Below are 25,108 nucleotides of genomic sequence, written 5' to 3'. Positions count from 1 at the left end.
GTAAAACTGGAGACAATGCACATCAACCCCCTGGCAGCTTAAGGAGGTATAGCGCATGTGGCCATAGAACAGTGACAGTAGACTTCCTTTAGATTTTTCTCTCATGGCTCCTCTTTACCCTCCACTGAATCTAAATGAATTATCTAATCCAGCAAATAGTCTAAAATAACCTGAAATAATATTTGGAATTCACAAAATGAAGTCAGAATATTATTTAACACCCTGTATCTATCATCTCTAAATATGAAAAAAAATGTATTAAAGTAGAATTTGGTGTAAAATTTCTAATAACTCGGATTCTCAAAATGTTCTTGTAAGCCACATGTGACCCTTTTACAGCATACAGTCAGAAGTTTTTTCAGTCTCTTATTTACTTTAGAATATCATATGTAAAATAAGTTATAATGGCCCCATTTTACATGTGAATCCTTTGCTTAATGGTTACTGCTGATTGGAGCCCAGCATCATTTAACTGTAAAGATTCTCTAACAATGAACAATTAAGAAATAAAATTTAGTTACTTATGCAGAATCACTGTTAAACAAGAAACATTTAAGCAACATTATTCTTATTAAATAAAAAAAAAAAGAAATAGAAGAATGGAAATGTAAAAAGAAGTAAAAATTTTCTTTGTGTAATTTGGATCAAGGTCAGGCATACTTGGGGGAAGCTGAATAATTTTATGAATTACATATTGTGTCCTTGATCTCCAGGGTGTGTCCTAAAATCTCATTAAAAATAAGATTTCAGGGGTTCCTGGGTGGTTCAGTCAGTTAAGCATCAACTTGCTTTCGGCTTGGGTCATGATCATATGCTTCCTCGGACTGAGGCCAGGTCAGTCTCTGTACTGACAGTGCAGAGCCTGCTTGGGATTCTCTCTCTCCCTCTCTCTTTCCTTCTCTCTCTCACTCTTAAAATAAATAACATAAAAAAAGAAAAAAAGATTTCACCCATTGGGAAAAAAAAAAAAAGAATGTTCCATTTGTGTTTTGAAGCTAGTTATTATGGCTTTGTAAACCATTCAACCCACACATAATATAAAGTGAATTACATGCATAAGTGTTTTATGTCTATATAGGTTCTTAATAATGATACTATGATTATAAGTTTATTTTTAAATTTTCAGTTAAATACATAACTAATTATTCTTCTCTGGGTTGTGGTAATTCAAAACAGGTTTGTAAATTGTTGGTTTTTGGAGTCATATTCTTGTGGTCATCTTTGTATTTACCATTGATCAGTGCTCTGAAGAGAACTATTTCTGAGAGTAAGTTGGGAAGGATGGAGGTGATGCTATTTTAGCTCCTTTGCTTTCTGATACAGAGTGATTAATGTTCAACTATATTTCCGTTGAAGACAATCCAAAACACATTTTTCACACAGCTTCCTTTAAAAGCTGAGTGCTTTATACAGTTCTATGAATAAATTTTGCACACGTAAGTAAAACGCTTTTTTATAATGGAACATGAGATATATCCACTGGAATTATAGCTTATTAAGTAATTTAGAATGTTTGGAAGGATTCTGACATATCTAGACAACCCAAGAGACTTGAATACAATAGTCCTCCCTTATCCACTGGTTCCCTTTCCAGTTTTAGTTACCGCAGTGAATTGTGGTGAGGAAGTAAAGATTCTCCTGAGGTACTGCCAGTCAGTCAGTAATAACTTAATGCTCTGTCACATTTACCTCACTTCATCTCATCACATAGGCATTTTATCACCTCACTTCTCACATCTCACACAGGAAGGGTGAGTCCAGTACAGTAAGATATATATATATATTTTTTTTTAACGTTTATTCACATTTTGAGAGACAGAGACAGAGCGTGAGTGGGGGAGAGGCGGAGAGAGAGGGAGACACAGGATCAAAAGCAGGCTCCAGGCTCCGAGCTGTCAGCACAGAGCCCAGCTTGGGGCGCGAAATCACAGACCGTGACACCATGACCTGAGCTGAAATCGGACACTTAACCGACTGAGCCACCCAAATGCCCCAAAGAGATCTGGAGAGAGAGACCACATTTACCTAACTTATTACAGTATATTGTTAAATTTTTCCATTTTGTTATTAATTATTCTTGTTAACCTCTTACTGTGCCTAATTTAATGTTAAACTTTATCATGGGGGCGCCTGGGTGGCTTAGTTGGTTAAGTTTCCAACTCTTGCTTTTGGCTCAGGTCATGATCTCACGGTTTGTGAGTTGGAGCCCCACATCAGACTCTACAGTGGCAGTGGGGAGCCTAGTTGGGGTTCTGTCTCTCCCTCTCTCTCTGCCCCTTCTCTACTTGCATGCTCTCTCTCTCTCTCTTAAAACAAATAAACTTAAAAAAAACTTTATTGTAGATATGTATGTATATTGTAGCAACTTTGTATAGTGACAGATGGTCACTAGACTTATTGTGCTGAATATTTCATAATGAATAAAATATTGAATTACTATGTTGTATATAGTACACCTGAAACTAACATAATACCCCCCAAAACGACAGAATCAAGCAACGTTTTCCATGCAGGTGTAGTAATTGTATTATTTATGTCTAGAGACTTTAACCTTTTCCTAGTGAAGACCCAGTCTTGCTGGGATGTTTCTCGTTATTCTAATTGAAGTTTAGAACGCATTCTCCTGCAGGCTTGGTGTTGCAAATCCTTCACCCTTTTTGCACTTTTGTTACATCATTTGTAAAACAAAGAATTGAGACTGGTGGTTGTGAAATCTCTTGTACAGTTAAAATGTCCTATTATTTTCATGAACTACACTGATTTCAGGTCAAATTGATCTTGGGAGTTCATCTGGGCACCTATCATTTTTACATTATTTTGATGAGAACACGCATTTGAAAATCTTACCTGTAGGCTAGTAATACCTTTTGAACACAACTCAATCGTATCATGTAGATTGGCCCAATATGAGAACAGAGGCAAGACCGAATATTAATCATCTCTAATTTTTGTATTACTAATTTACCATGAGATCTTTGTTGATGAAAGGCCATGTCCCCAAACTGCAATTTTATTAATTCAGTGGAGAATTGTTTAACGTATCTATAAACTTTCTTAAAAGGAACTTAAAAAATATAAATAAATAAATTAAATAAATAAATAAATAAATTGATTTATATGTACAAAATTTGGGGTAAGGAGGCAGATACCAATTGATTTATATATCAACCTCAAACATAGGTTACTTGTTTATCAACTAGTGATGTTAATCCAACTAAATTTTACAAGTGCACCAAGTGAAGGAAAAAAAGTTTCAAATTTCTTTCAGCTTTGTCTGTATACCTAAATGATTTTCTAGTCAAAAGTATCTTTATATGAAAAGCTGAAATTTATCAATATTTGTCAATACCAAAATGTATCAATGTACCTAGAACATCCATTTGTAAGTTTCTCAGGAACAGTACAGTATTTTGCACATAGTAAATAATAACTAACTTAATAATGGTAAGGGTTTTTGGAATGAAACTGTGGAAGAATATTAGATGCTTTTGATAATGATGATGATGACGTTGCCAAAAATCAGTGATAAGGACAAGAGTGATGGCGAAGATGTTAAGACAGCAACAGTGAGATAAGTTACTTTATTTGTACTTAAGAGTAGCTCTTTTCAGGCTAGCATAAAATACTTTTTTTTCTTTCTTTAATAATGGACCATATAGTTTGAGACTCTCTAAAAAGAAAAAAAAAACTAACTACAGAAGAAAAGTCTTTTGGAGAACTGAAACAATAAATGATACCAATTTTCCCCTAGTAGAGTTCACTGTGCTCTTTGAATAATATGTAGATTTATTTCAATAACTCCTTTATACACCAGTATGGTCAATGTATTCTCTGGGGAAGTTTAAAAGACTAAAAGGATATTTATATTATCGGATGATTTGGACTAAATGAATGATACGGTATTTTCCAAAATTTATATTCTGTTGTTCTTATTTGTTTCCATTGTTGAGATTACTATTATCACTTCTGAACGTCACATTTGGCAGAGTTAAAAATTAATGATGAATTTAATTTATATAATTTTATTTTGATTTAAAAATTTTTAAACAAGCAATTAAAAAGGTCACAAGGTATGGGGTGTGTGGGTGTGTGTGTGTGTGTGTGTGTGTGTGTGTGTGTATGTGTGAGTAATATCATGTATATTAAGCACCTGCTGGACAAGATGCTTTACAGATTAATCTTTACAACAAGCCTAGGGAGTGGGTGTTATTTTGCAGATCAGGAAAAAGATTTAGGAAGGTTTATTAGTTTTGTCAAGGTCACACAACACTAAGTAGCAAAGCTGGTCAAATCCAGGTGTACAGAACTGTAAATCCTAGGTTCTTTATGACCAACATTTTATTTTGTAAATGATTATGAGAACAAAACTTACTTGGCAGACTCTGCTACTCTTTTTTTTTTTCTTTTGGTGCAAAAAAGGTGGTTTTATTAAAGCATGAGGACAGTATCCATGGGCAGAAAGAGCTGCCCCTGCTACTCTTCTGAATTCTAAAATCTACTCCTAAAAAGGGTTGAGAGTCTACAGGACATATAACACCTTACTTATTAAGAGCACAGTATTATATAAATTATATGAATGTGTTTTCGAGATAACATTCATTAATTATTTGGTCATTTAAGACAATACATTTATAAATATACTATAAAAGTCTTCCCCACCTTTCTCAACAAAATATCCAAAAAAAAAAAATTCATGTTCAGAATCTTTATCATGGATGTTAATTGTCAGGTTTTGTTGTAGTAAGATTTCCTCAATGACTTTCAAGTCTGCTTATTCACTAGTAGATTCCAGATTGCTGTGCTCTACGAATAATACTTAAGAGATCAGGCTCAAAATGGATTCATATTCCATGAACTCAAATCTTAGCTCTTGCTGGTTTTGTAATTTTTGATAGTTGTTTTAACTTATTTAAATAAATTTTAGTTTTTCCATATTTAAAATGGAGATAGTGGTGCCTACTTCAAAGGTTAGTTTAAGGATCAATGTGGCTGATATGTATAAAGAGCCCTGCACAGATCCTTACATATAGTAAGGGTTCAATAAATGATAACCAGTTATTATTATACCTTTATGTAAATATAACTTTTATTGATTTAGTAAATAAATGAACATACCAGATCCTCCATTTTCTAAATTTTCAGCAGCAGCAAATTCTCTTCCTCTAATTGGACATTTCGAATGGAATATGGTCCAGAAAAATAAATTTCAGAACATAGTAGCATTGTATCTACCTTAAGACTAATTAAGCTTGGAATTCCTTCTGTCATGAAAATGTACAAGCATGACTTCCAACATGGTGAAGCTAGAACCCAAGTTAAAGAGATGACTAGTGATTTCTTTTCTTTTCTTTTCTTTTCTTTTCTTTTCTTTTCTTTTCTTTTCTTTTCTTTTCTTTTCTTTCCTTTCCTTTCCTTTCCTTTCCTTTCCTTTCCTTTTCTTATTCTTTCTTTCTTTCTTTCTTTCTTTCTTTCTTTCTTTCTTTCTTTCTTTTTTTTGCGGGGGTTGGGGGGAACTGAGAAACTCTTTTAGATGTTGCCCTATGATGAACCCCTCCATCTGTCATCCTAAAACAGATGTAAATTTTGCCAATTAAAGAACTCTTAAGCAGTGGAACTTTGAGAGTTGAGGAGTTCGGGGTGCTGAGCCTGCAGAAAAGGCATGGCATGTGTAGGAGGCGATGTGCAGGGTGTAAAGAATCCAGTGAAAGCAAGAATTTGAATCTAGGCTTAATGCTGAATTGTATGTGAATGTCCCATAAATAAAACAGAGAAACAAAACTGCTCTGATTGAAATAGGACTTCAGAGGATCAGGAACTTTGTCCACAGAGCAGCCCGCCCACCTCCAGAGGTGTTCTCCACAGAAAATTATCTGCTCACTGTGGCTTCGCCAATTAACTCTCAACAAAAATTAGATGACAGGAGAATTCTGATCAGTTGAGATTTATCCTATTTCAGTCTCCCTGCCTTCAAAAGACCCATATTTTTCCTATAAGTATATGACATCAACCAAAGGAATGCATGGATATTGTTTGCGTCTTGATTTAATCAAAACAAGTGTAAAAAAATACTTTTTTGGAAGGAGAAGATCAGGAAATGTGATCAAAAATGGTTATTCAATGATAGAAAGAAATTATTGTTAGTTTTATTACATATGGTAATCACACTGTAGTTATTTTTTTTGAAGTCTTCATCTGTTAGAAGTAAACACTGAAGTCTTTATGGAAAACGGGTAGGATATTGGGAGTTGCTTGAAAGTGCTCAAAAGTTGAAGATATAGGAGGGATGGGAGAGAATAAATGAAACAAAACGGGCAAATGTTCATAAGTGTTGAAACTGGGTGGTTGGGTTCATGAGTGTTTATTTTACTATTCTCTCTAGTTTGTGTATGTTTGGAAATTTCCATAATAAAAAAAAAATTCCACTAACTTATGTTATAGTCCACATGAGAATATTTTCCTGACCTGAATCTGTCTGGTCTAGTTGGGATTTGGCAGACATATTCTGCCAAATCTGTAGGAAAAATTTCTTAGGAGTGATTAAAGACAAACACTCATCCAAATTGAAATTGAGTTAAAAATAAAACTGCTAATAAAATATTGTAACACTTTAAACTTCTAATTTTGCTTTCCTGATTCAATTATTTTAAACATGCAGTAGAATTGCTTATTGTGTTTTTCTTGATTTCATTGCTTTTTGAACACCAAATTAATTTTCAGCTATTGGGAAACGTTACAAGTGCCAAGTTGCAGATAAGCTGTTGGCTTGCCGTTGAAAAGATATTTGTTCCTGAAACAATTAAAGAAAACCGAACTATGCTTGCTATAAAAGGGTTTTTTATAATGTCTATATGTTTGAAATAAGTCATATAGGCAGTTTGTAATTTTGGTGGTGGGCTAATGGTCATAGCATATACAGAAAACCAGCTTTAGAGAATCCTGAAAGCAAATATTATGGATTTAGTCAGTACACCAGTTTATAGATCAACACAAGTATCACACAGGAAGGAAATTGCTAACAGGAAAAAAAAATTAGGATCCTGTTTACTGTTATGCATTCAAAGCAGGACAAGATTTCTGGAACTACTTATCTCCTGGATAATTGGGTACCATGGTCAGAGCCATGATTCTGGTTTTTAAATAGCATCTTTTCCTAATTATTACAAAATAGCAATAATGAGAGTTTGGTATGGCTGTTTTCAGAGCCAGAATGCTCTCACAGTACTCTGTGAGCTGCTAACCTAGCACTTGTAGGTTATTTGCTCTAGGGCAAGATCAGCCCCAGCATCGTGGTGGGGGCAAGCTTCTATGTGATTTTAATAACCTTGGATAATTAGTATATGATTCACATGACTCACCTTAACTAAGATGCTGCATTAGTATAAAGCACCTCATTGTGAGTTAATAGGTTACTAGTATTGTACTAAAAGGATAACTCTAAGTCTTTGGAATCTGATAGGTAGAAAATAGAAGAGTTTCCAAAATACTGATGAAATTCTCAATTGTTATTACATCAATTAATGCAACTTCTATTCAAACTTTTCCATCGCAGGATGACATTTTGAAAATAAGTAGCACACTAATGTGATTTGGGGCTGGTTTGTTATTGATTGATTGATTGATTGATTGTACAAATGGGGAAGAAATAGAGAGAGAAAGAGACAGAATCCAAAGAAGGCTCCAGGCTCTGAGCTGTCAGCACAGAGCCGGAGGTAGGGCTCAAACTCACAAACTGCGAGTTCATGACCTGAGCTGAAGTCGGGCGCTTAACTAAACCACCCAAGCACTCCCTTGGGTCTGGTTTTTAAAGTTCCGCCTTTTGGTGCTTTTGAATAAATTGTTATAATATTTAACTTTATATGTATGTGTATAATGCACACACACATATATGTATATTTCATAAAACTGAAGTTTTAATTGGCTACTTGTAATCATCTTTAAATGAGAATGCTTTTAAAATTATGAGGTATCCAAGTGGCATAATATCCCAAAAAGCAACCTTGGAGTTTTTTATAAGTACTTTCACAGTGAGAACGTATAGAGAACAACGAGTTCTGTATATGTTACTAATTTAAAAAGGAAGCATTTGGCATACGTGGACATTTCTACAATATTGTCTTGAAATATTCATACTGAGATGAAAGTATGAAGCAAAATTCCTATAAAGCTAGCCAAACTTTTTGATATCTTATGTCACCAACAGTATTTTTTTTAATGCTTTCACATATAATCAAGTACAGTTCTAAACACATCTTTGATTTGAATCTTATTTCTGTTCTGTTGGTAGAATGAGTGCACATGTGTGTTTTCTTTACCGTGTTGGTGAATAAAATGCAAGCTGAGCGAAATGGAGGTGACTTCTTTACAATTTTTTAACAGAGCAACTAACCAGCTGAGTGCCTAATACAATCAAAATGAACCCTAGAATACAAGAGAATGTGTGGATTTTGAAAAAGGATAATAGGCATGTTGAGAATCATGCTGAGATCTAATAGGAATTTACAGTATTTTTTTTTCCCTTTTCTGTCTAGACTGCCCTCTGTGTGGAACTATTTCTTTTGTGTTGGTGTTTCATTGCTTTCGCAACAGAGGGACTTAAAATAAAGGGAGCAAAGCAAAACAAAAGTAGAGTGCTCTCTCACCTTGCTCCTCTTTTCTTAGTCCATATAGAATACTGCTAATTACACTTTCATATTCCATCCAAAAGGAGAGAATGTAAAATCAAGTAGATAAGAGAAGTACCTAGTCATTCTGGAATCATAAGACAAATGAACCTTGATTAAAATGCATGGAATGTTCCTCTAACCCAACCGGCTCTAACATTTATTTTAAAGACTCATGTATGGAAAGCAAAGTATGAGAAAAAATATGCTATCTAACCTCAAAAGTCAATTAAATTTTTTCTATCATGAATTTTCAGATATTGAATTAGTAGCCTATACATTTACAAAGCTGAGATACTTATGGTAGTAACTAATACTATTGTGTTTCAGGTACTTGTTCAAAGTGTTTTACCAGTATCAATTTATACAATAACTCACATCAATCATATGAGGTTACCTTTATTATCATTATTCCCTTTTACAGATGAGGAAATTGAGGCATGGAAAAGTGAAGTAAATTCTCTGTGAGGCTCATCCTAGATTCGATCCTAAAGTCTGATTCCAGAACCTGACCTAACTCTTCATTTGACAGTTTTCATTTTCCTTTATCAGGGCATTCTAGAATTGTAGATTTGTTAGTTTAAAGCCTTAGTCCTTCTAAATCTGCTCAGTTGCAGAAACTGACAGTCTTTAAGCTGCTTTATTCTCTCATAGAGCAAAGAAGTCTTGTCGTTTTAGTACTTTGGCACCATAATGAATAAGGTACCATCCATCTGACAACTAGAACTACCGATGCCTAAGGAGAACTACTTCTCTGTCTTCCTCCACTAAATTTGATCCCTTTTACATCAAAGCAAGTTTGAATAAGACCTGAATTTACCACAAACTCTAAGACATTTTAATTTTACCGTTTACCACCTTCCACAGAGATGGTTAGATCAGTTTCTTTAGCCATGGCCCATCTGCGTCTGAGGTTTTTATTTTTTATTTTGTTTTGTTTGTTTTCCTTTTAAAACTAGTACCCCATTGGGATACTCTGTGAGTTATTCCTTCCTGAGAAAACAATAAAATTGATAAAAGCAAAATTAAAACCCTTCTGTATTTGCATAGATTCAATATTTATTTTTAATTCAATAACTCCAGTCCTAGTCACTGAATAACATCAATTGTGTCCGTGTTTGTTTTATTATCCTCATGTAAACTTAATTGCTAAATCAGTGAGCCTCTGGTTGTTTTGATGGCACAAGAATTAAGTATAACTTAAAAAATATTCTTACTAGCTTAGGTAATTGTGGAACATCAGCAACAGTTGAAAGTAAAGAACTATTTATTTATATTCTAAACAAATGTTCACGCCTCTGGGCGCTCAGCCATGTTGTGAACGATGTCCCACCTCAGGTGTCCACTGTACTGTTTTCCACAAAGATACTTTCCAGGAGACTGTTGGTTTGCATGGTGCCTTCCGACAGTTTAGCCATATTAATTCTCAGGTTTGTTTTGGTTTTGGTTTTGGTTTTGGTTTGTTTCTGTTTCTGTTTTTGCTTTGTCTTGTTCTTCCTCAGAGTTTCTTTATATCATCCCCAGCACCCTGTCATCATTTACTGACTTACATTTGGAATGGCTAAATTAAGCAGAATGGATAAAGTCTCATGAGTTAAATGAATGTGACTAAAGGAGAAGTGATAGAAAAGAGTTGGTGCAGGATAGGAAACAAATGGGCTCTGCAACTTTGTTAAGTGAACACTTGTATCATGCGAACCTTCTCTGTAAATGGAACCCCGCCTCTCTGTCTTGGTTGGATTAACAAGCCTGTAAAAATTAGATGTCTAATAAACCTTGATTTACCTACAAAGAAAACCAGATAAACACAATGTCATGTCTTCTGAGTTTCTTTGATCATGGGGAAGCAAATGAACTAAGACAGAATTTTAAAGTTGGGGTAAATATCCTGCCTATCTAATCTACATTAGAGGTTTTCTCATTCTAAGTGATTTAATCAGACTAGTTAAGTGACTTTTAAAAATTTAAGTTATAGATTAAAAAAAATGCAGCCTAGGATACCTCCTAAATATTGCCCATTAGAGGTTGGTAGAGGAGTTGCTTTTCAAAATGGATTAAATGATGAGCATAGCAATGATCTGCATTAAAAGATGTGCCCAACATGCTCTGTTGTTGGGTTACAATTGATTTAATTGGCTAACCTAACGTCTTTCCATAGGTAGAGGTAAGCTGCTACCTGAATGACTTCAAATATAGTTAATGGGGTCTAAGAGCAGGACTCTCTCTGGATGGCTCAGCTTTCTGATTCCAGTTCTGTTTTGATACATCATAGAACAGAATCAATATATTAGTTAGATTAATAAACTGTATTCTAGAGGTCAGAAGTAGTTTCGGACATAATAGATTATTTGCATCGGCTGATTTGAAGGGTTATTTTGGGTGGTATTTTCTAGCTTATCAGGCTTCCCTTTTCTTCCTTTTCCCAGCTTGCAATAATACATATATAACATTTTAAAATGGATTTTAATAAAAGAATTAAAAAATTATTTTTAAGATCTATTATGCTTAAGAAAGAAAAAAGAAAGTTCACTGGAGGTGGTGTTTCTCGTAAGAAACAGCTTTGTGTTTATAGCCTACTCTAATAGGCTGAGAACAAAAAGTGCTTTTGATGTCCACATGCAGATCTCCAGAGTAAGGGAAAGAAGCGTGGAGCTGAGATGCAGAGAATTCTGTATCTCTGTTGGAAACTAAGAAAAAGAAGATAGAGGGCTTGCTAATCATTCCAGAAGGCATAATCAGTCCAAACTTTGGGGGTTAATTGTAGTCCTAGAAATAAAAAGATGGTCCAGTCCTTAAGTTGAGGTATCTAGGTCAGTATTAAAAGGTTTTTTGATTTGTTGTTTGAAGGGAACATAAATGTGATTCCCATGCAAATATAAAATAACCATGTATCAAATTTTTTTCTTGCATCAAAAATTTTATTTAACTCAAGAATTAATGGACATTTTGGTAAAATACTACAGTGGTTCAACAGAGAATTCAATAACCAAATATAGATCAATAGATAGCTAGATGATAGATAGATAGGTAGATAGGATGCTAAAATTAATTTATGGATAGATACAGAACATGTCTGTCAATTGGACAATAGTCCATTACATACACCACAGGCCCCCAAAACACCAGTAACCCAGAAAGATATGCTAAAAACATCTCACTTACCAAAAACCAACATTCAGTTATCTTTGGATCCATCTTAAACTCTTTCACAATTTTTTTTTTTCCTACAAAGTCTCAACCATGCCAAGGGTGCACTTGGCCATTCAGAACATTTCAGAAGCAGAAGACCTGATGTCTTGAATGTAAGAAAACTTAATAAAAGCATTTGCAGACAGAATTGAAAAGCAAACACAAAGTTTACCATTCAGTTCTTGAGATTTCTGACTAAGATTTGGTTCAGGCTTGTAACATAATTTGCTGAGGCAATACTCAACCTGCTGATGTGTAGGAACTGAAATCACCATGCAAATGTTCTTGATATTTCATACTACAAAAAATGTATTCAAAATGTACTTAAAAATTTTATTTTTCATGTAATAGTTTAGTATGCTCTCAAGTAACTTTTCTCCTAATGAAAGCTATTTTTACTTTAAGATTTCCATTGGCTATGTTAATACAGAGTTAGATAGCAATTAAAGAGTAGTAGCTGGGGTGCCTGGGTGGCTCAGTCAGTTAAGCATATGACTCTTGATTTCGCCTCAGGTTATGATCTTACCATGACAGGGCAGAGCCTGCTTGGGATTCTCTCTCTCTCTCTCTCTCTCTCTCTCTCTCTCTCTCTGCCCCTCCCCTGCTTGCATGTGCTCTTTCTCTCACTCTCAAAATAAGTAAACTTTTAAAAATGAGTAGTAGCTTATTAGTACTAAGTAAGTACTTCATAAGGCAAGATTCAAAGCTCCACTCCTTCACCCCCTATGCTTCTTAATTCTCTTCACTGTCACCTCAGAATTAGCACAACAAATTACAGGCACAAGTTACTAAGAACACTCCAAGGGCATGCCATACAATGTTTGTTACTTAAAATGATGCAAATACACTGTGTTAATGGCTATATTGTTAAAAGTTACACTTTTCACTCTCTCTCCCTCTCTCTCTCTCTGCCCATCCCCTGCTCTTGCTCTTTCTCTCTCAAAATAAATAAACATTAAAAAAAGTCACACTTTTCAACATTCCCATTTACAAGCGACACAAAAGTCTGCTCGACCTGTGGAGAAATAACAATTGTGAACAAGAGGAAAGAAATATTTTTTCCGCTTTTTCCTTAGAAAAAGCTCTTAGATGACTCTTTTTTTGTGTGTGGGATTTTTTTTGTTTTTGTTTTTGTTTTGAACAGGGGTGGGTGTTATTTTGTTTTGTTTTTTTAGATGTTTGTAATGTGGTGATCTGCTTGGGAACTGGGCATGTTTCTGAATGAAACACTTGAAATATTTAAGCAGAAAGATTTAGGGGATGTTGAATTCTAATGTTTCATCTAAGGTCTTTCCAAAAAGATATAAAGAAAGAATAGTTTATCTACCAAGAGCCTTGTTGCACATGCTCTCAGCAAAGCTCCTATAATTAGGCTAACATGATTTTGGGGGGAAAGGGGGACACTTGGCAATGGCAACACCTGCATTGTCACTGAAGCTTTCAAAGACACATCTGAAAACACATCAAACACCAATCTAAACAAATACAAAAACAGAAAACAAAAGCTTTCTTAATATTTTTTGGAATGTTTTTTAAATAGTTTGGGATTTGGTAGACCAATATATGGATCTTCTAAAAAGGTCTGGACTGAAATTTCATGTGACTTGTAAACTCTTAAAACAATTGACTACATGTATCTGATTTGATAGAAATGTAAATTTGTTTTCATGGCTTGAAGCAATGTTTTCAGGAGGATTGTTTATGAAATACAGCACGTCAATATTCGGGAAGTGTTCAAAACAACAACTCCGTGTCTGTATTCCTTTTCCTTTACCCCACAAAGAACTGGACTGAGATCACCAGCTTATTTTAGCAGGACAAAAAAAAAAAAAAAGTATAGCTTTGTTTACAGTATTACGTGTATGTGTTCATAGGCAAACTCAGCATGTTTCAGATGAACTAGGCTGTCTTCATAAGACCACCAAAGGATGACCATAATCTTGATTTGAAGTGTAAATAATAATGAACTTTTAAAATATATGTATTCATGCAATATAGTTTAATTACACTAATGTGATTTTGAGTTGATAAAAATTACTCTGGTTTTACATTATTAAACTTTTAAGAAATCACTCTTTTAAACCCATAGGTTTTGTATTCAATAAAATGTTTTAAAGATAATTTTTATTATTTATCTCATTTTTTACAAGACATAAAACATAAGCTTATTTCTGCTCTGAAACAAGTTCTTTTTTTTTTTAAGTTACAGTTTGGGTCGTTTCTATACTTAATGTTAGGGCATAATTAAAGGAAAAGTAAAAAATAAGGAGACATTTATAAATACTCATTAATAAGTATTTCAGATCTGTACTTACCATGAAAAAGCATTCATTTTTAAAAATTTTATACCTTAATTGTTGAGGAATCATAAGTAATATTTATTTTGGCAGAATATTAGCAATATATGCTTAGGAACCGTTTTAAGTTAGAATGTGAACTAAACACTGCGTACCTGAAGAGAATCTTGCTGATATTTTTCCAGTGAAAGTATTACTCATAATGGAATAGCATTTTCAAAGCAATCTACAAAACTTCCCCTGAGTTAAAACATTATCTTATATAAAAGAGGAGAAAAAAATTAGAAAAAGGGAAGAGAGTCACAAAGTGAAAAGAGCCAAACTACCAATGGGAAAATTAAAAAAAAAAAAAAAGAGTTATTATAAAGTATTAATCACCAACCTTATGATTTCTGATCTCAAAATAAATGCTGTATATACCCATTTAATTTTTTTTAAATATAGTATCTAAAAATTTTATTGCTTTTAGGTCATGGTCATTACCTTTATGACCTGAAATACATATGTCAGGCATATCAACCAATTGGCATCTACCCTCTTTTAAAGGTAGAAAAAAAAAGATGAGTATTATATTGTAATACTTTGTTCTCTCTCTCCTCCTCTTTCTATTTTTTTGTTTTGTTTTGTTTTTTATTTTTTGTTTTCGTTTATGGATGGTTGGTGATTTGTTTGCTTCTCCTGGTTCCTGTTGATCAGTGGTGTTTGGCCAGTTTGTATTTTTCCAGACATCACTCCACGATGTTGTTGAGGTGTATGATGGGCCAACTCAGCAATCTTCTCTGTTATCTTCCCTCTCAGGATCCCATTCAGGTATCCTTTAATAGAACTGCCATGCATCAGTTATTGATTAAAGACTGACTTTGATTGGTATTGTAGTGAAAGTTGAGATTTATGTCATCCATATTAGAAATAAACTGAAAATAGAATCACTCTTTATTGAAAAAAAAAAAGTAGAAACACGATAATGACTCGAACGCTTGAGAAAAATATAACCAACTATTTTGGGGCATTGTAATCAAGTAAATATAATATTTAGTCACTTAGTCTATGGTGTTAAATGTATTATAAAATATTTAAGGATTCGTTTTAAATGAGACAATATGTATCAAAATGTAATTAAAGCCTTCTGTAAAAAGGTTGTGATTGAAGCTGAACCCAAAGAATATATTGTCAGAGATAGGATATATTGAAGTAATTTGATAGAACATAGATTGACATTTTCAAAAGACAGTGTAAATTAATATAATTTGTTAGGTTTACTGAATGAAATTATTTATGATATCTTAGTGTTTGTTTTGTTGAGTAGGAGAATCACTTCCACTGAGTTCAGGTAATCAGATCACAATTCGATTTACTTCAGTTGGACCAATAACAGCTAAGGGATTTCACTTTGTTTATCAAGGTAAGTGACCCTGTAGCCTAGAAACACAGTAAGGAATGATATCAGTTTCCTCATGTTATGTTCAGAGTTTATTGAATGATGAGCTCCTCATAACCATATAGGAGAGATCAAAGCTGTGTTTTGTTTTGTTTTGTTTTGTTTTAAGTTTTGCCCTGTTCCCTCCCTTCTCACTAGAGCATTGTTACTTTGACCAAGGTCAAAAGTGACCTATTGCTTACATCATCATTCTCAAGTATGATTTTCCTTCCTTCCAATGTATTGTTTTAAAGCATCTGTTTTTTTTTTCCTGACAACTCTTCAGTCTCCACATATTCTATTTTCCCCATAGTCCAGCATTCTAAATTAAAAATGTGGCAAATTTTGTGCTGATGTACTTAGACATGCAGGGAAATCATTATCCCATTCTAAAATTTTAGTTTCTCATTCTCTCAGGAGATTTCAAACTTTCTTCATGGCTATTAAATATTTTTGTGCAATTGAAAGTTTGTTTACATAGATTTTTCTTGCCTTTTATAGACAAGGCTTTATACTACCATTAAAATAAGAAAAGACCTATAATTTCAAATATTTTAATTATTTATGATCATGTAGTAGTTTGGACTTATTCCTAAGACATTTATAGACATTTGTGATTTGATATTTTTATTAACTGATTTTATCCCATTTATAATGTTGGCTATAATATTATACTGTTTCATTTTCAATAGTATTCCTTCATTAAACAGTATGAGATATTATGAATTGAAAAAGGCACTATTACAAGTCACGTAAGAGGAATCAATCTATTTGGAATGCATCATATCATTTTCGGGGCAGTTGTCAAACTCCTTAATCCCATCTGTATGTGTTTTAAAAAGAAAAAACATCCTGTTATCATTCTATTTTACTAAAACAAAAAAAAAAGTCACAATCGAGAACGTACCTATAAAGTTTAAAAACAATTTCAAATCTGACATTGTATGATTATTAAAATTAAAATTTCTATTGTTGTTAATCTGTCTGACTTCTATTCTACTTAGCCTTGGACATAGTAATTGTCTTCATCAGTAACAAACATATTTTAAACAACTAAGTTTGTGAACCTGCTGTGTAGTAAAATGTTGTGTTTTCTTTTTTAAATTGATGAAACTACTGAAAAGTAAATTGTGACATCACCTCATGTAACCTGCCACATATTGTTTGAACTTGGTATCCCAGGTTAAAAAGAGAAACACATGATCTTTCAGTCATCATCCCATAAATTTAAATATCTAATTCAAACTACTTTGTTATATTAATGAGTTTGGTAAAACAAAAAATGCGAAAAAACCCTACTTGATGTTGTTTAAAGAATCAAAAGTAAAATGGCTTTTAAATGAAGCATCTTGATGACAACAGCAGTATCCATTTTAACTTGTATCTTATTCTGTACGAATAAAAAAACTTTTAGAAATGTATTTAAGTTGTTAATTTGAGTGCTGATAAAAAGTGAACATTTCTTTGAGATTTGTTTAGTTATATTTTGAAATCTGTACTTCTCTACCAAATATGAAATTAAAATAAACAATTATTTGTACACAGCTGTTCCTAGAACAAGTTCTACACAATGCAGTTCTGTGCCTGAACCAAGATTCGGAAGAAGGATCGGCAATGAATTTGCAGTTGGTTCATTGGTTCTTTTTGAATGTAATCCAGGATACATCCTCCATGGATCCATCGCAATTAGGTGTGATACAGTTCCCAATTCTCTGGCCCAGTGGAATGATTCCTTACCTACCTGTATTGGTAAGTGTGTAAATTTGATAGCTTTGTGATTATACATATTTTATATTTTATATCAAAACTAGTTATCTTGCATCTGTCAATAATTCTATGTTATCTAATAGTTATGCATTAATCCTTAAATACTTTGTTAGTTATGATGTACCTAGATATGCAAATGAATGTGGATATTGGATGCAGTTGAGATGTAATGTGATGAATGAAAAATATTTTGTTTTAAATTAGCTGAATAGTGTCCTCATTTATTGATTTAGATGGATGATTATATATGTGCATATTGCCAATAACAAAATTTAAATGCTAGTGATATGGGCTGTTGAAATAAATATCTCTCAAACATTATGCAGAGTGTCCTATGCCAATATGTAAAGAATTTACGTATCATTTAAAGATCTCAGAAGCTGATTTCTTTGGCCATATTCTACTTTGGCATCAAAAGAATTACAAAATATGCATTAGAAAATAAGTCTGTTTTTTATCTTTTATTTATTAGTTGTAAATATGTATAAAAAATATAAAATAAGAGATTTTTTCAGTCTCTCACAAGTCTAAGTGGTAATACTTTGAATGAGTAGAATACATGAAGGTTAGCCAGATCTTAATGTTTCAAACTTTATTGTTTGTATTGTTATTGTATACTGTATCTAATTTAAATTGGTAAACAGAATATACACTTTCTAACTTAATGGGCTCTTAACCATGTTATATGAAACATATTAAAATATTCTCTAAGCCATAAAACAGTTAGAATTTTATGCTATTTTAGGATCATTACAATGACTTTTGGTTCTTATAGCATTCCATAGATATGAAAAAGTAAGTTACAAAGTTTATTTATTCTCTGTCCCAAGAGCATATCTGGAAATTATTTTCTTTGGTTACATAGTATTACATTAAATGAAGGATGGTAATACATAATCACAAGTTAAGAAATAGTTCTCATGAGTTGAATTCTTTCTTGTTAAAGTTTTATTGGCATTGGAAAAATGTCTATTCATGTCTTCTACCCATTTCTTCACTGGATCTAGAAAATAAGAGGGACAGTTTTTTAAAAATAAGAGATAAGCACAATTTTGTTTTTATTTTAATAATCTCAGTTCCAATTGTTCACAGAATGTGACGAGAGTGTATATGCACACATATAACATGCATATAACACATATACACTTATAAATATGTAAAATATATTTTAATAACATATCTTATGATACCTGAAAATGAAATTACATGTATCTAGTTTTATTTATTTTTTATTTTATTTTATTTTATTTTTTTAGTTCAGGTTAGTTAACCCAGTGATTCATCTCTTATATGTGACACCCAGTGTTCATCCCCAAAAGTGCCCTCCTTAATGCCCGTCACCCATTTAACCCATTCCCCTTACCCGCCTCCCCTCCAGCAACCTTCAGTTTGTTCTCTGTATTTAAGAATCTCTTATGGTTTGCCTCCATCTTTGTTTTATGTTATTTTTCATTCCCTTCCCCTATGTTCATCTGTTATATGTCTCAAATTCAACATATAAGTGAAATCATATGATATCTGTCTTTCTCTGCCTGACTTATTTACCTTGACATTATACCCTCCAGTTCTATCCACGTTGTTGTAAATGGCAACATTTAATTCTTTTTCATTCCCGAATAGTATTCCATTGTGTATATATACCACATCTTCTTTTTAAATTTTTTTTTTAACGTTTATTTTTTTTATTTTTGAGACAGAGAGAGACAGAGCATGAATGGGGGAGATTCAGAGAGAGAGGGAGACACAGAATCCGAAACAGGCTCCAGGCTCTGAGCTGTCAGCACAGAGCCCGACGCAGGGCTCGAACTTATACCACATCTTCTTTATCCATTCATCAGTCGATGGGCATTTGGGCTTCCTCAATAATTTGACTATTGTTGATAGCACTGCCATAAAAGTTACGGTACTTGTGCCCTCGTCAAATCAGCATTTTTGTATCCTTTGGATGAATACTTCATAGTGCAATTGCTGGGTCACAGGGTGATTCTTTTTTTAATTTTTGGAGGAACCTCCATACTGTTTTCCAGAGTGGCTGTACCAGTTTGCATTCCCACCATGAATGCAAAAGTGTTCCTCTTTCCCAGCATCCTCACCAACATCTGTTCTTTTCTGAGTTGTTAGTGTTAGCCATTCAGACCCATGTGAGGTGGTAAGTCATTGTGGTTTTGATTTGTATTTCCCTGATGATGAGTGATATTGAGCATCTTTTCATGTGCCTGTTGGCCATCTGGATGTCTTCTTTGGAAAAATGTCTATTCATGTCTTCTACCCATTTCTTCACTGGATTATTTGTTTTTTAGGTGGTGAGTTTGGTAAGTTCTTTATAGATTTTGGATAGTAACCCTTTTATCAATATGTCATTTGGAAATATCTTCTCCCATTCCATCGGTTGCCTTTTAGTTTTGTTGACTGTTTCCTTTCCAGTGCAGAAGCTTTTTATCTTGATGAGGTCCCAATAGTTCATGTTTGCTTTTTATTTCCGTTGCCCCCAGAAACATGTCAAGTAAGAAATAGCTGCAGCTGAGATCAAAGAGCTTGCTGCCTGTTTTCTCCTATAGGATTTTGATGGTTTCCTGTCTCACATTTAGGTCTTTCATCCATTTTGAATTTATTTTTGTGTATGGTATAAGAAAGTGGTCCAGTTTCATACTTCTGCATGTTGCTGTCCAGTTTTCACAGTGCCATTTGCTGATATGATTACCAATTTCTTAATGCTTTTTATTTGCCAGGTTTCATACTGAGTAGTTTAAATACATATTCAATTTAATCCTCACAGCAAACCAATTGAAAAGTTACTTTCAGAATTTATGATTGAATAAACTGAGTCTTAGGTGAAAGTTATTTTTATTTATTTTTTTTATATTTATTTTGAGAGAGAGAGAGAAAGAGCACGGGACAGGGAGGGGGCAGAGAGAGTGGGAGAGAGAAAATACGAAGCAGGCTCTGTGCTGTGAGCACTGAGCCCGATCCTATGGAAATGTGAGATCATGACCTGAGCCAAAACCAAGAATCAATGCTTAACTGACTGAGCCACCCAGGCTCTCCCCCTAAAGTAGTTATTTTTAAACTGACAGAACATATAGTAAGTGGTGGAGTAGAGGCAGAAACTCAGTTTCTCTGACTCTAAACGTCAACCTAAATGACAGAAGACTGCTTCTCTATAGGTTTTGATTTATAAGCTAAGCTTTCCTAATGTGATATCTACATTTTATTTATAATGTGAGATTTCTTACCCTATTGAAATATGTTTTTGAAAATCAATGGTACAGGAAAACAACTCATTTGGAGTTAATATGCCTCCTCCTTTTATCTAGCATGGAGCTTGTGTTAATGGTACTAACAGATTTTCCCCTTTCTCTACTTTTATGCTCTCATAAAGACAAAACAGATAATGTTTCTCCTTTTGAGCCACAATATACGTCGACTTCATACTCTTATAAAATAGTAATAAATAAATTATCCTAAATTAAAGGACCATGAGCTGAGAGAAATGTTCCTCTATGTCTATACTAAAATTAGTCATGCAGTATGCATAAATCGGAAATTACATTGCTTTAAATCAGTTTAATAATTGAAGACAGACACATGATAATAATAAATCTCTTCAGCCTCACGATGGATTTTTAAATATTTCTCTATACATATAGAAAATCAGTCGTTATTTCTATCTCACTTTTCCCAGTATTTTTTTATATAATTTGTGTCACTTTTAGTTTATTTATGTATCAATAGAAAATATCAATACCATATAATAGAAGACAGCTAGGTAAGTAGCTGTCTTCTTTAGTTTCATATACATGATGAAAACTCCTTGAAGAGAATCATCTATTATAAAACTAGAGTGATATAATGACATCTGGAAACTCATAAACTAGCTCATTAATCTTTAAATATCATTCAAAAAAAATCCATCTCTTCCTCTAGTTTGAGTGTTGGGAAAACCTACATATGCAAAGTACTGAAGTGTAAATCTATAAATTACCTCTTAAAGATCCTATTTGTATATTTATCACACTAATGTCCTCATTAATGGGGAAAAGTCATAAAGAGTCATGTAAAACTGAATAAAATCCTGCATAGCTCCAAACTGTAGTTTAGCATAAGAGTTAATTAAGTCTTGGGTAAAGTCTTCTGCTGTGACCTCAGCACTGAGATGTGGTGAGTTACTATATGACCCTGGGAATTTTACAAACTTTCTGGTTCTCAACTGCCATATAGATGAAGCAGGAAACTAAGAGGATTTCCTCATAGGTTTATTGTGATTATTAAATGATTTGGCATAGTTCTTGGAACCTGGTAAGTACTGAATGACTAAGTTGTTTTTTGTTGTTGCTAAATCTTCCATTATAGAATCAAGAGAGAAGACTTTAATTCTGAAGATATTGGTTCTAGAATATAGAATTTACATTCAGTGATGACAAAAGGCTTAATATCTTTGCTTTTAATTTGTTGATATGTTGTTTCAATAGCACTTTAAAGTTAATAAAATGTTAAAATTATCTTTCACAGAAGATGTTGGCATCTTTTTTTAAAAAGCTAAAAATATGGACCCTTATCATCCTTTCCAATTCTATTAATTTACAGTCCCTGAATACAACATATTTTTTTGCACTTAACATTTTTAAGAAAGACATTGGATGAAATATAATGGCAATTTTCTTGGGGTATAATAGTTATTATTTATTAAAATCTGTTTTTGGGGGAGATTGAAATTTCTTTCCACCAACTGGCACATTTAAGGACAAATGGTTGAAAAGAAAGAGACTTTAAACAATAGGCGTATGTTCATGATTTGGTTTGTTCTCATTGTTTGCAGGGGTATAAAATTAAAATAAAGTTAAAAGTTAAACAGCGATTACTACAATTCTAATTGTCCTTGAGTATACATATTTAACCAAGATTTGCATTCAGACTTTTCTTCTGATTTTGGAAAGTAAAAAAAAAAACTTCATTATCCGAAGAAATTTATGAAAGTGAGACAGGGTTAGAAGAATAAAACTATAAAAAGACATTAAAAAATGAGTAAAACAAGGGGTGCCTTGGTGACTCAGTTGGTTAAGCTTCCAACTTTGTCTCTAGTCATGATCTTGCAGTTCGTGAGTTTGAGCCCCACATTGGGCTCTCTGCTGTCAGCACAGAGCCTGCTTTGGATCCTCTGCCCCCCCTCTCCCTCTCTGCCTCTCCCCCGCTTGTGTGCTTTCTCTCTCAAAAATAAATAAACATTAAAAAAAGGAGTAAAACAAGAAAAATGAAAGAAGATTTTAGGAATAAGAAAGGGAAATGAGAGAAAAATAATATAAAGTAGGATACAGAGAATAAGAACTCTAAACCCTAAACATAAATCATTTTTGTTTAAAACAGAAAAAACCTGGGGTGCCTGGGTGGCTCATTTGGTTAAGTGTCGGACTTCAGCTCAGGTCATGATCTCACAGTTCATGAGTTCAAGCCTTGCGCCCAGCTGTGTGCTGGTAGCTCAGAGCCTGGAGCTTGCTTCAGATTCTGTGTCTCCCCCTCTCTCTGCCCCTCTCCTGCTCACATACTCTCTCACTCTCAAAAATAAATGAACATTAAAAAAATTAAATAAATAAATACATAAATAAATAAACAAAACAGAAGAAAATCCCTATTCTATATGATTATTACAAAGCTTTTTTTTTATCTTAATGAAAGAAGATGTTAGTGTATTTTGTTTGTTTGTTTTGAGTTTTTAGTTAAATTCCATTCCGTTAACATATAGTGCAATATTGAGTTTCAGGAGTATTACAAAGCTTTTTCATATGCCACATGTATAAATCAGGTGGTTAATCCCAGTGTTTTTGCCATCAGAAACAAAAATCCACGTAAATGGAAGGAGGATGATGCTATTCCACTGTGGTCATTTCAGCAAGGACAAGCAGTCCTACCAGGCACTAAAGCCTATAAAAGACTTTCAGACCAGACCCTAGTCCATGGTTGACATTCAGCTTCAGGGGTAAATGTTAGTAAACTGTCCCCAACCTGTCTGAATTCAGCCTCACTTTATACTTTGAGAGCAAAAGCTGAAGTAGTTAGGAGCCATTACAGTCTCTCTGTCAGAAGTCCACCTATCTGTAGGGGGTTCCCTGGCCTTTTTGAGAAACCTGTCACTCTGTGTATGGAGAGTCTGAACAGAGAACAGACTACTTTTCATCTTGAATTGGTTTGAAAGTGTATACCTAGTGATGGAAAATTGAATAAGACAACTTGTTTTCTGCTAAGTTCACATGAAAAGGATGTATCACCTATGCCATTGGAGAAATAATGCACAGCCTGTAGAACAAGTGAAATCCAGAAAACTGAATATATAACTGAAGGGCATATGGCATCTGTGTGAGACTAGAAATGGAGAGGCGCTGATTCATAATGACACTCAGATGATAACTCAGTTTAGGTTCTACCATTTGGTCCAACTGCTAACCTGTACATAAATGAAAATATACTTGTATTTCTTTTCTTTTTTTTTTACTTTTAAAAAATGCTTATTTATTTATTTTGAGAGATCTAGAGAGAGTGTGAGCAGAAGAGGAGCAGAGAGGAGGAGAGAGAGAATTCTAAACAGGATCCACATTGTCAGCACAGAACCCAACATGGGGCTGGAACTCATGAACCGTGAGGTCATGACCTGAGCGGAAATTGAGTTGGAAGCTCAACGGACTGAGCTACCCAAGCATCCCACTTGTATTTCTATTTTTAACTGTAAATATTTTTAGCTTCAAAAATGTTCTGAATACAAATAATTATTTCATAAGTATTAATAAAAGGAAAGTTTTGACATCTTAAATACTCAAATACGAGAGCCAAACACACAGTTTCTTAGGTTAATATCAAAGTATTATTTTTAATTTTAGCTCATTTTCAATATTTCTTCATAGATAAAATATTAACTGCCTCAATGCCTTTGAACTTTCTATTTTTTCTGCCTGGAACATATATCCCCAAGGTAGTTTTTAGGCTTACTACACCATTTCATTCAACCTGATAATCTTCCTCAGACAGCCTATCTTAAGTAATTTTCTGCCACCATTCTCCATTTATTCTATATCTTTATCCTGCTTTTCTTTAATGGCAACTGCCCATCTATTATATGTAATTTGGGGTTTTCTTTATTTGTTTTTTGTTTTGTTTTGTTTTGTTTTTAGTTTTATAATCTTTTTTGCCCTTCTCTCCCCTGACAATATATTGTTTTTATGTTCCACCAAAAGAAGACCCAATAGGTGTTCAAGAAACGTTTGGCACATAATAGGTGTTCACTAAACATTTGCTCGATGAATGAGTTTTAACAATTAGCTGTGATAATTTTCTGAATCCTTGCAGAGGTCAAACAACCCGTCCATTTCCCAAGTCCAGGGCCCATGTATTTTTAATTTCAGACTTTTACCAGATGGTGATGCTCTGGCTCACTTTGCTTGCTTAGATTTTACAAGCCACGGGAAGTTTAAAACTCTTCTAACTATCTTTCTGGATAATTAGGAAAGAGACATAGGTAAAACACAAACAATACATTTACATATTATATGGGTAGTTTTATTCTGGGGGAGAACAAATTCTCTATACTCTACAGTTTAAATATAATCTTCGACAGTCTACTTACAGGATTTGGTGATTGTATTTCCTCTACTGTTCAAATGAATGCTCTGTTAACAGGTTAAGCCAATTGAGCATCCATTTGAACCAAAAGAAAGCAGCTTTCTACATTCCTAATGATTTTCATGTCAACTGTATTATTTCAGTTTCACTGTTCTTACTATTGTTATCAACAC

At 33.5% G+C, this 25,108-nt stretch overlaps 1 protein-coding gene across 6 annotated transcripts in view; it reads left to right on the top strand.

Moving 5' to 3' along the window:
* CSMD3 (CUB and Sushi multiple domains 3) overlaps window positions 1-25,108 on the top strand; it is a 1,247,213-nt gene that overhangs the window by 1,044,592 nt on the left and 177,513 nt on the right. For 4 of the 6 annotated variants that reach the window (XM_019467839.2, XM_019467838.2, XM_019467836.2 and 1 more), the window contains 3 exons: window positions 14,843-14,956; window positions 15,453-15,548; window positions 17,109-17,312. In XM_019467839.2, coding sequence (XP_019323384.1) covers window positions 14,843-14,956; window positions 15,453-15,548; window positions 17,109-17,312 — 414 coding nt within the window. The remainder of the gene's footprint in view (window positions 1-14,842; window positions 14,957-15,452; window positions 15,549-17,108; window positions 17,313-25,108) is intronic. The other 2 variants (XM_053896606.1, XM_019467837.2) reach the window with 1 other exon arrangement.

The sequence above is a fragment of the Panthera pardus genome, unplaced genomic scaffold (genome assembly GCF_024362965.1).
Source record: "Panthera pardus isolate Hobbes unplaced genomic scaffold, ASM2436296v1 HiC_scaffold_7, whole genome shotgun sequence".
NCBI classification, from domain to species: Eukaryota; Metazoa; Chordata; class Mammalia; order Carnivora; family Felidae; genus Panthera; species Panthera pardus.
Note: the sequence above shows the minus strand (reverse complement) of the source record. Positions and strands in the feature narration are given on the sequence as shown.